This window comes from Sinocyclocheilus grahami, unplaced genomic scaffold (genome assembly GCF_001515645.1).
Source record: "Sinocyclocheilus grahami isolate Dianchi unplaced genomic scaffold, SAMN03320097.WGS_v1.1 scaffold344.1, whole genome shotgun sequence".
NCBI lineage: Eukaryota > Metazoa > Chordata > Actinopteri > Cypriniformes > Cyprinidae > Sinocyclocheilus > Sinocyclocheilus grahami.
This window is the reverse complement of record NW_015505523.1, coordinates 3,225,948-3,243,307: the sequence shown is the minus strand read 5'-3', so window position 1 is coordinate 3,243,307 and position 17,360 is coordinate 3,225,948. Positions and strand designations below refer to the sequence as shown.

At 36.0% G+C, this 17,360-nt stretch overlaps 1 protein-coding gene across 1 annotated transcript in view; it reads right to left on the bottom strand.

Moving 5' to 3' along the window:
- Nucleotides 1-17,360, bottom strand: part of pcxa (pyruvate carboxylase a) — a 153,659-nt gene that overhangs the window by 7,568 nt on the left and 128,731 nt on the right. Inside the window, exons 11-16 of the mRNA XM_016228863.1 lie at nt 16,604-16,693; nt 15,829-16,050; nt 14,100-14,256; nt 12,648-12,888; nt 12,190-12,439; nt 2,249-2,493 (exon numbers count right to left, since the gene is read on the bottom strand). Coding sequence (XP_016084349.1) covers nt 2,249-2,493; nt 12,190-12,439; nt 12,648-12,888; nt 14,100-14,256; nt 15,829-16,050; nt 16,604-16,693 — 1,205 coding nt within the window. The remainder of the gene's footprint in view (nt 1-2,248; nt 2,494-12,189; nt 12,440-12,647; nt 12,889-14,099; nt 14,257-15,828; nt 16,051-16,603; nt 16,694-17,360) is intronic.

Here is a 17,360-nt window from a genome sequence, read left to right as displayed (position 1 = left end):
GGGGGGACAGCACTTCTGCCCGAGTCTAGAGCATAACGCATATTTGCTAATCTCAAATGACTGGCTTTCAACTTTGAATGCAATGAAGGGGTGAAATCTGATTTAAATGTTTGAAAAGACTTTATGGACTGGTTATGGACTGGAAATCTTCAAAATGATCTGGATTTCACATTTTACAGGAAGTAAAGAATATGAAATTGGATTTTAAGTCAACAGAGCCAGATTGAATACTGCTTAACCACTTATTTCCACTATCCAGTATATGGCTGAATAAGCACATCATATTTTTTATCAAAACATATTCCAAAGCAGTTAATTTTCTAAATATAGTTATTCCTAGAATTTGTTTACATTTTATGAATAGAACTTGATTTAAATACAAATTACTGTCTAAACCTTTTAATATTGATTATAATAGCAGTAGTTCACATGAAATAATTTTGTGAAGTTCACGTGACACTGGACTGCCATCAGTCTAAAACCAAAAGCAGAATTATTTTATAATTATATCATACAAGCTGCTTTTATCAGCTCATATTTTGTAGTAAGTCTACATTTTTCAATTCAATATTTTTACTATAAAACTTATACAATATTTATTAGTATAAAACAAAACATATTTCTAATATGTCTAAAAGGGACATTGAGTGTTAAAAAAGTGCTATATAAGTAAAACAATGATCTATTATTAATATCATCATTAAATATTTCATTTGTCACACCAAAGGAACAATGGAGGAACATTTAAAATGACCTAGTAAAGGATTAAAAAGGGGGACAGATTGAAAAAAATTTGTGAAATCTAAAAAATATATCACACACAAAATATTTGTCTTTCATGGACATTTCAACTATCTTTAGAACTACCTCTCAGAAATATAACTTAAATGTTATAATTATCTTTAGTATCCTAGATACTAAAGGCTTGAGTGGATTTTATGCTGATAATTAATTATATCTTATGATAGATTTCGCAGATGACTGACAATTGTTAAAAGCTATAAAGCTGTCTCTTCACTCTTCAGAGATGGCTTTTATTATTTGAAAAGCTAGAGTGTTTTGAAGCGATTACATGCCAGGACCCAACGTTTCAAATGAACTAGTTTCCACAGGAAAAAAATAAAAATAAAATAAAATGAAAGTACAATTAAGAATCTATTCTAGTGCAAAATTATAGGAAAACAACTGCAAAATCCTCTGGCACAAACAAATCTTTTATGTGTTGAAGGGGTAGCAGGATGTTTTTAAAAACCAAATTGTCCAACAAAGTCTTTGAATAAATTATGCGAACCAGACGTAACAAGCACAAGTCTAGTTAGAACTGAATATTTAGTTTGATGTACAAATTGGTGTTTGCATATTGCTTTTGACCAAAATACTTTTTAAGACGCAAGCTGGGAAATGGACACACGTGACAATATAAGGAATGACTCAGAAAACGTGAGCATATGACAACATCACGACTCAGTCTTCAAGAGTGTGAAACATAACATCTGAGGAAAAGACGTCGACCTAATTAGCTAAAAGGTGTGATGTCTTTGGTTCCATATAAAGACTAGGGGAATGTAAATGCCTGTGATTTCAGAGAGACTGAAGATCTGGATTAATAGAAGCAGTAACAAACGTGAAGGGTTAAAGGGGATTATCATAACACTTCGCACATTAATACACCGTGTACTACTACATATTTTCTATTGACTCATGTCTAAAACCCTCTAAGTATAATGACATTTCATAAGAAATGAACTGACCTGATTTCTCATCTGACAATCACTGAATAGTGTAAAAGTGACGGCACACTTTTCAGTATCCTTGGTTCTGGAAGCATTAAATTTCTCCAAAAGGATTTATATTAAAGAATTCTATGGAAAACCAGCTCAGAGAAGGATTGCAACAACATAGCATAGCATTTTGATTTAAAGTAAAAAAGGACAAACGTTCTCTGTTTTAACTGTAAAATACAATGTATATTCATTATAAAATATTCAGATGATATAAACACAATATATTCGCAATGCTTCATGGGAGTTAGTATTTGCCACTTTTTTTTTTGTTGTTGCTGTAATTTCTAATTAATCAATCCAGATTTATGGATGTAGTTTGTCACAAATGGGACAACTTGACTGTAGAGTGAATTCCTATATACTAGAGCTCAGGTCAATAAAGCCCTTCACAAATAACTAAAAATAGGTTTGAATATGTAAATAAAGAAAATGTGATCTCCCAAAACACAGGGGTAATTGCTCACTTTGATGAGGTCACCGAGCAGCTTGTTGGCTTCTGTGTAGGCTTTCTTCACCTCCTTAAACTTGTTCCCCAGCCCCATACTGTGTGCTTGAAAGTGGAGATTGGTGTACTGGCCACCTGGGATCTCGTTCTCGTAGACATCAGCATTCCCAGACTTCATGGTGGCAGTGCAGTCAAACGGAGCATAAAGGCCTCGGGTCACCTCCCAATACTCACTGTAGTCAAAGACCTTCTCGAGAGAGATGCCTGAGAAAGAGATGTGGTGAAGAGAAAGAAAAAGAAAAGACAGGAGGAGAGATCATTAGTCTACCAAGAGGAATAAGCAATCTGAGAACAAGTAGCACAACAAATGACTATCTGACATTAATATTTAATCAAAAATAATGAAAGTCCTCGTCTCTTTAACAGACTGCACCAGCTAATCAGGCATTCTTCCAAAGCTTTTAATCAGTCATCGAAAGCTCAGCACACAGGGGCCTGTATGTGGTAGAAGCAGGGAATTGGTGGCGGAGCATAGATTGCTTCCTGCCACTCACGGCTTCATCATTTACCAGCAGCAGCCAGTCAATTAATCAATCAATGAGGCGCGCCACTTGCAACAGAGTTTACATGCTCATTTGGTTCCCTCATCTTCACTAATTGCCCATCGCTGTGATCACAATAGTTTTCCAGTGCAAAAGATAACACACACACACAAATACACTCTAACGTGTGCACAAAACCGGAGAATGACTGCGGAAATCACAATAACGCTTTCATAAAAATAGCTTGCATGCATTTTTCTTCTCCTACTCGCTGTCACCCTGACTACAGGCTATTAGGCGCTATTGATGTTACAGTGTAAAAGCGGTGTGTGCAGCTCGCCCCGTGCAGACCAATCTATCAGCACATGTCAGTCAGTCCAGGCATTGATCTCTGGCCACATATCGTGATGGACTGGCTTGAAGAGAAGAGAGAAAGAGAGCTACTTTAGGAGGCAGAGGGACCTGAGCAGGACAATGAGAGATTGATAGAGTGAGTGAGAAAGGCAGATTAAAAAAATGACAAGGTGAGAGAGAGAATGTTGAAGGAGAATCAGGAAGATGACAGGATGTTATATCTATCCATCGGTCCATCTATCCATCTAGATGGACTGATAAGCTGACTGCCAGACAGACAGACAGACTTGGTATCTCTCCTTTCTCAACAAATACTCACTCGCATCTTATGTTTTTGTAGGGGCTCTTTTAACCATTATTTTCTTCCTTTTCCTTCACTTTAATTCTGTATTATCTTTTATTGTGGAAATTCATCTAAAATAGGGAAACAATAGATGATATTTTAGCTGTCAAAATGACAACATTTATGTATTATCTTGTGTTATACAAATTCATTAAATGATGGAAAATTTCACGGACAGACGGATGGATGGAAAGAGAAAATCATGAATGAATCTAAAATAGGGAAACAATAGATGATATTTTAGCTGTCAAAATGACAACATTTATGTATTGTGTTATACAAATTCATTAAATGATGGAAAATTTCACGGACAGACGGATGGATGGAAAGAGAAAATCATGAATGGATGGAAGGATGGATGGATGGAACAAATAACAATTAATGTTATTAATGTACAATTAATATAATGTTAATGAACAATTAATGAATTGATGGAAAAGTTCATGGATGGATGGATGGATAGATGGTAAGAAAAATTAATGGATTGGATAGCAAAAATTCATGGATGGTTGAAATGAAAAATTAATGGATGGATGGAAGGAAAAGTTCATGGATGGATGGATGGATGGATGGAAGGATGTATGTATGTATGGACAGAAAAATTCATGGACGATCAAAAGAAAAATTCAGGGATGGATGGAAGATCATGCGTGGATGGATAGCAGGCAAGAGAAATTCATGAATGGATGGATGGATAATGAAAAGGAAAATTGATAAAAAGGATGGCTAGAACAATACAGAAAGAATGATACAATGTTACAATGACAGAAAGAACGATACAACAATACAAAGAATGATACAAAGATCAATAGAAAGAAAGAAAGAAAGAAAGAAAGTCATGAATGGATGGAAGGATGGGTGGAAACAAATAATTCATAGATGGAAGAATGAAAGGATAGAAAAATTGATGGATGATGGAAAGAAAAATTGATGGATGGATGGATGAATAGATGGAAAGGAAAATGCATGGATTGATGGAAGGAAAAATTCATGGATGGATGGATAGATGGAAAGAAAAAATCATGGATGGATGAAACAAAAGATTCATGGATAGAAGGATGGATGGATAGAAAAATTCATGGATTGGAAAGCAAAAGTTCATGGATGGTTGAAATAAAAAATTGATGGATGGATGGATGGAAGGATGGATGTATATGAAAAATGTACAGAAAAATTAATGGACAATGGAAAGAAAAATTCAGCGATGGATGGAAAATCATGCATGGATGGATAGCAGGCAAGAGAAATTCATGAATGGAAAAATTAATGAAAAAAATTAGAAAATTAATGGATGGATGGATGATGAAAAGGAAAATTGATTAAAAAAAAAGAATGGCTAGAACAATACAGAAAAAATTATACAATGATAGAAAGAACGATGCAACAATACAAAGAATGATACAAAGATCAATAGAAAGAAAGAAAGAAAGAAAGAAAGAAAAAGTTTACAATGAACTAGATTTGTAACAAAATAGCTGTCTTTGTTGGATTTTAAACATTTTTACATAAGTGCCACATTAGAGTGACTTAGCAGGTTGTCATAACACTCAGCAGGTCTTGTTTTTGTCAGCTGTGCATGAGAATCAACACATTCTGTAACATGATACTTCTTGATGTGTAAAGGTGGGTGTACAGTTAAATAGAGGTATGACAGAAAACACTAATCACAATACAGCACACAAACGGATGCAAGAAACAAGACCAATCGGAACTCAGTTTGCAAATAGCATGATAACGACGACATCGCTTTTGGTTATATTTTAACATTCCATCACTGACTACGTTTACATGGACATCAGTAATCTAATTATTTACCTTATTCTAAATAAGCTAATATTATGATTATGGTGTTTACATGAGTTGCTTTTAGAATATTCCTTTCATGTTCTGTTTTACATGTTATAGTACATAGTTCGATTAATAGTGCACGTCATTACGTCCCACGTGACGCCATTCGACGTCCCCTCTGGAATTTCACGTATAAACATATAATTCGTCTTAGTGATGATGCCATGTACAGTTTTGGGTGTTTCATTTTTAATTTTATGAAAGCTTCAAGTGCAGTTAATTATTTGTACGTGCATACAGACGATTGTGGTGTGGACGCTCTTATTTGCCGTCAAATGGTTGAACACTGCTGTGTGTGTATCCTGTCGCCAAATGAGGCGAAGAGTCCTACACGACAGTAATAATGTGATTAAGGTGTTTACATGTCTATACTGCACTTCAGTAATGCGACTAAAATAGGAATACTCCACATCTTAATTTGATTTTTGTTTACTTCTATTATTACTTTAGCCAGATTAAGGTAATATCATTTTTAATTTTATGAAAGCTTCAAGTGCAGTTAATTATTTGTACGTGCATACAGACGATGGAGGTGTGGAAGCTCTTATTTGCCGTCAAATGGTTGAACACTGCTGTGTGTGTATCCTGTCGCCAAATGAGGCGAAGAGTCCTACACGACAGTAATAATGTGATTAAGGTGTTTACATGTCTATACTGCACTTCAGTAATGCGAATAAATTAGGAATACTCCACATGTCAATTTCTGTTTACTTCGAATATGACTTTAGCCGAACAACAGTTATAATACATCATAATACTTACGTATTTGTGGTTATAAGTTTAAGAGTATACTTATTTATAACACACAATGAACACCATATTAAATCTACTTCATTTACAGAATAATGGACTGTATCATATCTTGACATTGTTTATTTAAGATCTGCACAGTATCTTACTACAGCTTGTGAGTGGTTAGATGTTGAGTGTTTCCTGTGGAGCTAATGTTAATTAATTGATGTGAGCTTTATACTCCAACTGAAAAAAATGCAATGTTTTATATGGTTACATTTTATTTTGATGGTCCCCTTAATCAATCGACTATAAGCAACTTTGCATCTGCATGCCAACTAACTCTCATTAGAGTATTAGTATGCTCAAGAATGGTAGAATCTAGTATGGTAGAATAAGTTGACGTACTTGCAAAGACACTTATAGTCAGTTTATCTGTTGGTTGACCATCAAAATAAAGTGTTCGCAAATATTTACAGTAGCAGCTAGTTGATATGTAGTTGCAGAGTCACTTATCAACAGCTGTTTAAAGGGTACCATCAAAATAATCAAACTGATATTACAATAAAAATAGTTCAAAGCAAATGTGTCATATTACACATTCATCTGATCTGATCCTATGGCTGTTTGAGAGAATTTTTTTATTTTATTATTATTACTACTACTTATAAGTGGTCTTTGACCGATTTAAGTAAAGTAGTATAAGAAAAATGGCAAGATATGAGACTTATAATACATTATAACTATGAGAAATATAATCCATTGTAAAAGTGGATGCAACGTGTTCATTGTGTTATAAATCATCATACTCTTAAAAGCTATAACCACAAATAAGTAAATATAATATTAAAACTGTTCTTATAGACTTATAATACATTATAACTATGAGAAATATAATCCATTGTAAAAATGGATGCAACGTGTTCATTGTGTCATAATTCGTCATACTCTTAAAAGCTATAACCACAAATAAGCAAATATTATAATATATTAAAACTGTTCTTATGAATATTCATGAGATGATACAACATATTATAAGTTTTTTTATAATGCATTATGCATTCATTATAATACCTTAAGAATACCCTTATAATGTATTATAAATACGGGCTTCATAGAAAGTGTTACCGAATATTCCCTTCATGTTCCCGTTTTACAAGTTATAGTACATAGATCAATTAATGGCACACGCCTTTACGTCCTCATGCGACGCCATACGACATCCCCCCCAGAATTTCACATATAAACATATAGTTCGTCTTCGTTGTGATGCCATATACAGTTTTGGGTGTTTCATTTTTAATTTACTGAAAGCTTCAAGTGCAGTTAATTATTTGTCATGCTATACATGCAAACAGACGACGGCGTTGTTGAAGCTATTCTTTTGTTTACTGTCAAACGGTTGACCACTGCCGTGTGTGTATCCTGTCGCAAAATGCGGCGAAAAGTCCTACACGATGGTAATAATAGATCAATTAATGGCACACGTCTTTACGTCCTCATGCGACGCCATACGACATCCCCCCCAGAATTTCACATATAAACATATAGTTTGTCTTCGTTGTGATGCCATATACAGTTTTGGGTGTTTCATTTTTAATTTACTGAAAGCTTCAAGTGCAGTTAATTATTTGTCATGCTATACATGCAAACAGACGACGGCGTTGTTGAAGCTATTCTTTTGTTTACTGTCAAACGGTTGACCACTGCCGTGTGTGTATCCTGTCGCAAAATGCGGCGAAAAGTCCTACACGATGGTAATAATGTGATTAAGGTGTGTACATGTCTTTACTGCACTTCAATAATGCGACTAAAATAGGAATACTCCACGTCTTAATTCGACTAGTGTTTACTTCGATTATGACTTAAACTGGATTAAGGTAATCAAAAATCTCTGTTTACATAGTAGATTCTTAATCAGAGTATTGTCTTAATCGTATTAAAATCGGAGTATTGTTGTCCATGTAAACGTACTGAATGTAAGTCAGTGAGAGATTTTCACATTTTAATCTTAAATTTAATTCGATTTTTGATCTGTTGAGAGGTTCAGGCGGAGGTTCAGGAGGAGGAGAGAACAAATGGAACGTTTGGGGAATATCAATACAGCGCTGCCTTGCGAGTACTGTAATAAGTATTGAGCGTTTGTCAGCGCTGTCTCTTTCTCTTCACATCACATACGGCAGCTTGTTTTAAAAAGCTGTAAACAGGTGATTAATACTGGATGCTGCATATGGCAACAAAACAGTGAACAGAGACAGAGACTGCAATAACACTGCCACAGGAATCCTGAGAGCCTCCAAACAATTCAATTACCTAGGCAACACCTCCAGGAGCGAAAAACCAAAGAAACATGGGGCAGTGAGAGTGAGGGGGGTACGGCTGAATCTTGTGGGAATAAAACAAACTGAATCAACTGCGTGAACACCTCCTCATCATGTGAGCTCTCGGATGCATTTCGTGCTGCCAAAGTCACACACCCACGCCATCTGGAGCTCCAGAGGAGGGGGTTGAATCTATACATAAAGGATGGACTTTCATAGAAACAACAACCAGAGCTTTCCGGTTTGTAAGCACCACAGCTCACGTCTCTTTGTTTTATTAATGTGATGTTTGGTGGCTTAATTAGAAAGTCTAAAATGCAAATTATATTAGCTTACACAGCCTGTATATTAATAACAGTATAACTGAGAGCTACTGTAAAGGCCAGTTCACATTGTCCAAGCAAATAAAATGAGTGTTTATACAATAGTTAGTACCTATTCGATTGGCACAAGAATGCAAGGTGGTTGATAGCCAATATAAAGCCATTATATACACAATTTTTTCATTTAATACAAGAATTTAAAGTTTGTTGCTTGTGCATATCCAGTTACAGTTGGATCTGGTAAAGCTGATGAAATTAAAAATTCATTAGACATTCAAAGACTTGTTTAAATGACATAAATGCACACAGTGTTTGCTGAATACCAACAGTATATGAGAAAGTACTATAGCGTTTGCATTTCTTTTACTAATAATAGAAAGGCAAACGCTGCAATACTTTTTCATAAACTGTTTAACAGATCTGTCTAATAATTTCAGGTGCATTCCTAGTGCTGTTAAAATAAAAGTACTCTTTTCGATATTTGCCAATATACAGTCTTGGCTATATATCGGTCGACCACTGTAAATTTAAGACTTTTTAAGACCAAGTAAAGAAAAATTCAAAACGAACACAATACACCAATGTGTTCCCAGTTGTTGGTCCCCATTGACTTGCATAGTGTTTTTATTTTTTCATACTATGGAAGTCAATGGGGACCAGCAACTGAAAGTGAACTATACCTTTAATATACAGTAAATAAAGAATCTTAGATAAAAATAAATTTACTTGAGCAGCAAAACGGTGAAAGATAATAAGTGTTTTCTTTGAAACTGATAAAGAACAAGAACAAATATCTGCCAGCGAGCTCAGAAAAAAAATCAACTTTATTAAAAGGGAAAACAAGTTTTCATACCCCACTGATAGATATTTGTTTTTGTTTCAAGCATAAAGTCACTTAATTAATGGTTTAATTTTTTTCTCAAGTAAACGTATCCTGATTTAAAAACGATTAGATATCTATATTGGAAAACAAAAATACAGAGGAAGATATAAATGTTTTGCTTCGCATGCTATGACTTTATGAATGTAAGACTTTCTGCTCTGATTTAAGAACTTTTTAAGGCCTTTTTAAGAACTTTCCTACACCTTTACACAATTGTGTAAGGGTGTATGAAAACTCTTTTAAGACCCGCAAAAATCCTGTGGTAAGAAATCGGCTAAATTGTACATGCTCATTTACCATATAAGTAAAATGTTTATTGCCTCTGCCGTCATCTAACACTTAAAGTTATTCTTTAAAAAAAAATTTAATAACACTGTTAAATGTCATCTTTGCAAAATCTCAAAATGAGTATACATTTTGTTTATATTGTACATTATAATGTCCTAAATTTACTTGTAGAATTAAAAATATTGATTCTGGCTATTAGCATTTAAATGAATTAGAAAAAACATATTACAGAATTTCAATACCGACCATAACATGAAAATAATTATTTGCTTATCAGTATCAACTATCAACCAGATTAGCAATGTAATAATCCCTAGAAACAATATCCACAAATCAATCACAGCTGTGTTGATATTCAGTACATCAGCACTTTTGCTTGCGTGATGTTAATTATACAGTCAACAGGATGTCAGAAATGTTGACATTTTCTGTGGCAGTATGAAGCAGCCTTAATGAAGTAGCTCTTCATGCCATTGGTCACTACAGCGGCAGGCGATGCAGTGACCCATGGTTGGACAGATGGTCTCCCACACCGACCGCACTGAAAGTCTCTGGCCGCAAACACACACACACCCTACTGTGAGAAGACCCAACGGGGCACGAGACTCATCAGTGAAGGTTAAGCACCAGCAGCCACAGTAATGTCACAATTAAGGAAAGGTCAAAGGGTCAGCCACCAACATCCAAATGATGTCTGTCCGCTCTGACCCTTCTCTCTACTCTTTACATTCGCCCCAACATCATTTCCTTTCTCTTTTCCTTCTTTCCAGAACTGACTGGCCTTGCTGTGTTATCGTTTTTTTCCCATTTCTTTCCATTTCATTACCACTCCTGCCCTGCTTTGTTTGCTTTTCTTCTTCTGTTAGCTGACTTTCCATGACCTCATTCGCCCTCAGATTATGAAGAAGGGGAAAGAAAAATCAAGTGAACGAAAGTGTGGGAGCATTTGCATAAAATGAGGCACAGCAGTTGAAAAATAGTGTAAAGCAGGTGTGTTGAATATTAAATACCACAAATAACATTTTGGGTTGCGGTGAGGAGCTTTAGGACTGCAGAAGGATGAGGAGTAATTGTTCATGAAAATAGCTTTTATGATAGAAGAAGAACGTTTACATCATGTTCCCTTTAACATATGACCTGGAAAATGAGTGATGGGCTGTATCATGGAAACTCAGGCAAACTAAAAGAAATGAGGAACTGTTATATGCACAGAAAACAACAGAAAACAAAACAACCAATTAATCACTCTAACGCCATGTCCTAACCAGGATGAGACAAAGTTGCTAGCAACAAACAGTTTTGCTGTCCTCACTTAATGCAGAACTGTCAGGTAACCCGTCAATCGCAGCCATCAAGAAATAATTAATGTTTAATATACTCTAGTTCTATGGAGAGAAATTTTGGACCAATGAGATTCCACAGTGAGGTAAGCCAGTGGTAACATTATCTCTCTCTCACTCCTTCTCTATCTATCTCTCCACCCATCTATCTTTCTACCCATCCTACCATCTGTCTATCCATCTGTCCATCCATTTATCCACCAATCTATCCATCCATCCATCTTCCTATCTACCTGTCTATCTATCCTTCCCATCCATCCATCTATACATAACCACATTCATCACCTATCCATCCATCTTCCTATCTATCTGTCATATCTATCTATCCATCCATTGTATCTACCCTTACATCGTCTATCTACCCATTTATCGGTTTGTCGGTCTCTCTGTCTGTCTGTCTACCTATCTATCTGTCGGTCAACCCATCTATCTGTCGGTCAACCCATCTATCTGTCTGTCAACCCATCCATCCATCCATTCTTCGTATCTATCCTTACATCCATCTATCTACCTATCTATCTGTCTGTCCACATAACCACATCCATACATCCATACTTAATATCTATCCTTACATCCATCCATCCATCTACCCTTCTATCTACACATCTACCCATCTACCTATCTACCCATCTACCTGTCTGTCTGTCCATCTGTCCACATAACCACATCCATCCATCCATCCATCCATTCTTCATATCTATCCTTACATCCATCCATCTACCTATCTATCTACCCATCTACCTATCTATCTATTTATCTGTCTGTCTGTCTGTCCACATAACCACATCCATACATCCATTCTTCGTATCTATCCTTTCATCCATCCATCCATCTACCTATCCATCTACACTTACTGTATATACATTTATCAACCTGTTCACCCATCCATCTCTCCATCTATCAGTCTATTTAAACATAACTACAAATTGACATATACATAATAATATAATATAGTGTATATCAGCTCACAGTTTGACAACCCTCACCAGTATTGAGTTTGGTGCCTTTGGTACATGCCACAATGGCGCCCATGCTGGGCTGGGACGTCATTCCCGCCATGGAGTCAACCGCCACATCCACAATGTCTGCTCCAGCCTCTGCACACGCCAGCATGGCAGCCACTCCAGCCCCTGCGGTGTCGTGAGTGTGCACATGGATCGGCACGTCTGGGAAACGGTCCCTCAACGCGCTCACCAGCAAATGGCCAGAGTCAGGCTTTAGGAGACCCGCCATGTCCTGCAGAGAGGAGAGATAGAGGGAGAAAGTAAAGGAAAGTGAGAGAAGTGCACCAGAAACAAACAGAGACAGTGATGCAGTGGTATTTTATGTGTGGGTGGAGGTAGAGTGGGAACAGCAGTCGAGATGAAACAGTGAGCAAGAGTTGAAGTTAACAAAACAGACAAATGGATAAAAAAAACCCACACAAAAATAAACAAACAACCACCTTGATACAGAGGATATGCGTTCCAGCCTTGACTAGCTCATCTGCTAGTTTGAGATAGTAGTCTAAAGAATATTTCTGCCTTGTGGGGTCGGAAACATCACCAGTGTACGAGATGGCAGCCTCTACCACTCCTCCTGCTGCACCTGCTGCCTCCATCCCCATGAGCATGTTTGGAAGATAGTTCAACGAGTCAAACACACGGAAGATGTCCATACCGTTTTCTTTAGCCACCTCACAGAACCTAACAAAAACAGGAAATGATGCAATGAGTAATGATATATCAAAGAGCTGTTTGTTTTGGTGTTGTTATTGTTAACGTAACCTAAAACTATAAAAACCCTGTTTTTGGCAACTGAAATAAAGCAAAAAATATATATGATATATAATATTATATATTACAAAACATATATCTATATAATAAGATAAAAAACCTAAACTTTAATGTAAATTAGAAATGTTGCCTTGGGAACTGACTGAAAAAAAAATATATATAACAATTTTACTAAAATGAGAAACTAAAACTGAAATAAAAATAAAGTGAAACAGATTTATTTATAAAAACACAAAATAAAACACTAACTGAAAATATAAAAAAGCTCTTTTAAAATATTAATTAATACTATAATAGTGTATAAATAATATAAAAATAACACTGGTTTGTTTACTTAGGGGAGGCTTAGAAGATGTACATGTGTCATTCCTGTTTTTTGTTCTCCTACCTTATTTAAGCAAGTAATTAGGGCCCATTAAAAGGTCAGTTGCTTATGTTGCCTACAGTTTCTGGGAGATTTTTGATATACGTTTACATATTGTGCCATTGAAAATGCTGAATGGAAACTGGTAGCAGCCATTTTATGGTAGGTCTGAAACAAAGCCATTAAAGGAGCACAAATGCTCCCCTGCTCCACATTCTAATGTGAATTAAAAGCCATCTGAATGGTGCTTGGGGCCAGAGTCAGTGGCAGGGAGAAACAAATGGAGAAGACTAAAGCTAGTAAAGGCAAAGAGTTTTTCTAACATGTAGTGGAAACAAATGATTTTTCACTTTGTTCGTTAATGTCTGCATTCTTCCACTGAAGTGGGTGGAAAACCATATTAAAATACTCTGTCGGTGTTTCATGTGCCACTATTCAGCAGCAGAATTGTGCTGTTCCTGAATCTATAGCGTAATGGCAAAAGAATTTACTATTGCAAAGTCATAGCAAGCAATTAATAAACAAATGACTCTAATGAGCTGGTTCTTTTTAATAGTGGCAAACAAGAAAAACAAAAAGTAATTTCCAATTTGATTCCTCATGTGCTTTCTCAATGGTATGAACATATTCATTGCTGTAAGTGGAATCTGAATCAGAACATTCAATTCCTCGGGATTCCGGTTCATAAAAAGATTAACATTTGAGAAGTTCATTGAGACTGTGAGCAGGTTGTGGTTTAAGATACCACATGACTCACTTGAAGACGGCATTGTCAGGGTAGTTGGTGTATCCAACGGCGTTGGCACCTCTCAGAAGCATCTGAAAAGGCACATTTGGCATCAGTGCCCTCAACTCTTGCAGCCTTTTCCAGGGACACTCACAGAGGAAACGCATTGCTACATCAAATGTAGCGCCTGGTGAAGAAGAAAGAGAGACAAGACAAAAAATAAATAAATAAGAGGATCAGGATATAAACATAAGTGGAACAGATGTGGAAAACTCTAATCAGCATGTAAAGCACCTTTCTATTGGAATCATAGGTCCTTACTTTGATTCCAGAAATGAACTCAACACACATCTAGTGTGCAACAGTCATTCAGTATTTATAAAGGCTAAATGACAACCAATTACTTTTAGGATTAGGAATCCAGAACTGGTTCTTGATCAAAAATAAATAAATACAGAAACCAGTTGAGTCTTTTGTGCCGGTTCTTTTTAGTGAATCAAAGTTCTTTAGTGACTCAAACGCTTGGTGCTAAAAAGGAATTATAATTATTATATAAATAGTTTTAAATCAGTGTAGTTAAAGACTGGCAGTGTTATTTTCGTATTATCTTTATACTGATATATTATTTAATAATATTTTATACAAGCTTAATATTTTCAGTCTTCATTTTAATTTGTTTTAGTAGTTGTCATTTAAATTTTTGTTTATACATTTTTTATTCAGCTTTAATTTATTTCAGTTTTATTTTAGTTGCCAAATCAACATTTCTAATGTTTACTTTTTTCATTTAAAGGGACAGTTCACCCAAAAATTTAAATTCTGTCATTAATTACTCACCCTCATGTCGTTCCAAACCTGTAAGACCTTCGTTCATCTTCAGAACATAAAATAAGATATTTTTGATGAAATCTGAGAGCTTTCTGACCCTACATAGACTGCAACGCAACTGAAATGTTCAAGGCCCAGAAAGATAGGACATTGATTAAATAGTCCATGTGACATCAGTGGTTCAACCTCAATTTTATGAAGCTACGAGAATACTTTGTGCGCAAACAAAACTGTCTATGGATGGTCAGAAAGCTCTTGGACGTCATCAAAAATATCTTAATTTGTGTTCTTAAGGTGAACGAAGGTCTTACGGGTTTGGAATAACACATGATGGTAAGTAATTAATGACAAAATTTTCATCTTTGAGTGAACTATCCCAAGTTTAAGTGTCTCATCTAATATTTATATTTTAAGCGAAAAACTGCTTTTAATAGTTTAATTTATCCATAATTCATATGACAAACTGTATCTAAAAATGCATTATGCGTTTTGCCAGTAGTGGTTGCTTACTAAAGCTGTTTTATAAACAGTAAAGGCCAATTAATTGATTTATGGTACCTAGCCTGTGTAAACACATTTTGAAAAAATTGTTTTAAACTTATTTATTAGTAAAATCATCAAACCATTTAACAATGGAATTGCATTTATTTTATAACAAACATTTATTCCTTAAAAGTACTAAAATACAGTCATTAAGAGGAATCCAAAGTAGACAAGCTGGAGAATAGTGGGCTGGGTTTGCTGCTAGAATGCGAGAGAGCGGTGAGGCAAAGAATAGAGAGGGGGAGAGAGAGAGAGAGAGAGAGAGAGAGAGAGAGAGGGGGAGAAAGAGAGAGGGGGGGAGAGAGAGAGAGAGAGAGAGAGAGAGAGAGAGAGGGTGAAAGAAAGCATGAGAGGGAAAGAAAACAATAGTGCCGAACTAGTACCACACCTCCCCAGTTTTCCACACTGAAGAGGTTGCTGAAGCTGTGAGCCACAAAAGGCGCAATCCATTTGAGGTCGTGAGTGCGTACACGAGTGGCCAAGAGGGACTGGTGGGCGTCTCTGAACGTAGTGTCCATAAGCAGCAGACCCTGGTGGGCACGTACCGCCTTCGCAAAACCATCTGGACCCTCTCTCAGCAGCACATCCCTGAAACCCACTGGTGGCTCACCTGCAGAGTGCATACAAACACAAAAACTGCCAATTAATAATACAGACATTATCACAAACACCACGCTGCGTAGGACTACAAAGGGAAAAAAAACACAATTTTTATCAGGGCTATTATTCACATAGAGACACAAACGCACAACAACATGCATCTTAATAGAAATACAGTATTACAACAAAGAATGAAGTAGTTTTTCCAGAACACAACAATTGATTTTCGCTCTTGGCACATGTCCAAACAAATCCACACAAGATGGAAGTAAAAAAAGTGAATGAAAACGTGGTGGAGGGGCACTTTTGTAAACAAATGTCTATTATGGTCCTCCTGATGTAGATTCATAATACAGTCACGGGTAACTTCATGAAACGCTGAGGGGGAAGAATGAATTATGACCACCTTCTGAAAGACGTAAACATACTCTACTTCATGCCTTCTGCAGTGCATCAATGAAATATCACGGCAACCAAGTGCAAAGGCAGCTTATGCTGAGTTTGTAGTGTGAGAAACTGACAGCGTGTGAATGTAAGATAAGGAAAGTGTGTGTGTTTCTCACCGAGGGGTACTGGTGGGATGACCGGATCGATGGGAGAAGGCTTAGCCTTGACAGGTATCGGAGTAGTCGGGCCGTTCACCATAACATGCCCTGAATGACAAGCAAACGCAATCACACACAAATAGTCCAAACTGCTTCAAATCCACCTCTGCTGGTATAATACACTGAGTGGATGGGTCAAGTGGACTGGACACTGCACAGCCCACGTTACTTAAAAGGTTTTGGCACTTGGCTTGACTTAAACTTTGTAAAGGGCCGCTGAGGAAGAGCAGGGATGGTGAAAAGTACACATTTTTGTTCATATGCACAATACCTTCCAAAATCTTTCATTATCTTATTCTTATTTTTAAAAGAAATATCTTCTGCTCCACAATGCTGCATTTATTTGATAAAAAATACAGTAAAAACAATGGTATTGAGAAATATTAATACAAACTTTTGAATATATTTTAAAATGTAATTTATTCTTGTGATTTTTCAGCAGCCATTACTCAAGTTGTCTGTCACATGATCTTTCAGAAATCATTATAATATGCTGATTGTGCTCATATATATATATATATATATATATATTTTTTCCCCCCCAGAATTCTCTGCTGAATAGAAACTTAAATTAATTTCAAATAACAATATTTTATAACAATAAATGTCTTTACTGTCACTTTTGATCAAATTAATGCACCTTGGTTGAGTATTACATTTCTTTAAAAAAAAAAACTTACTGATGCTAAGCTTTTAAATGATAGCGTTCAAATCT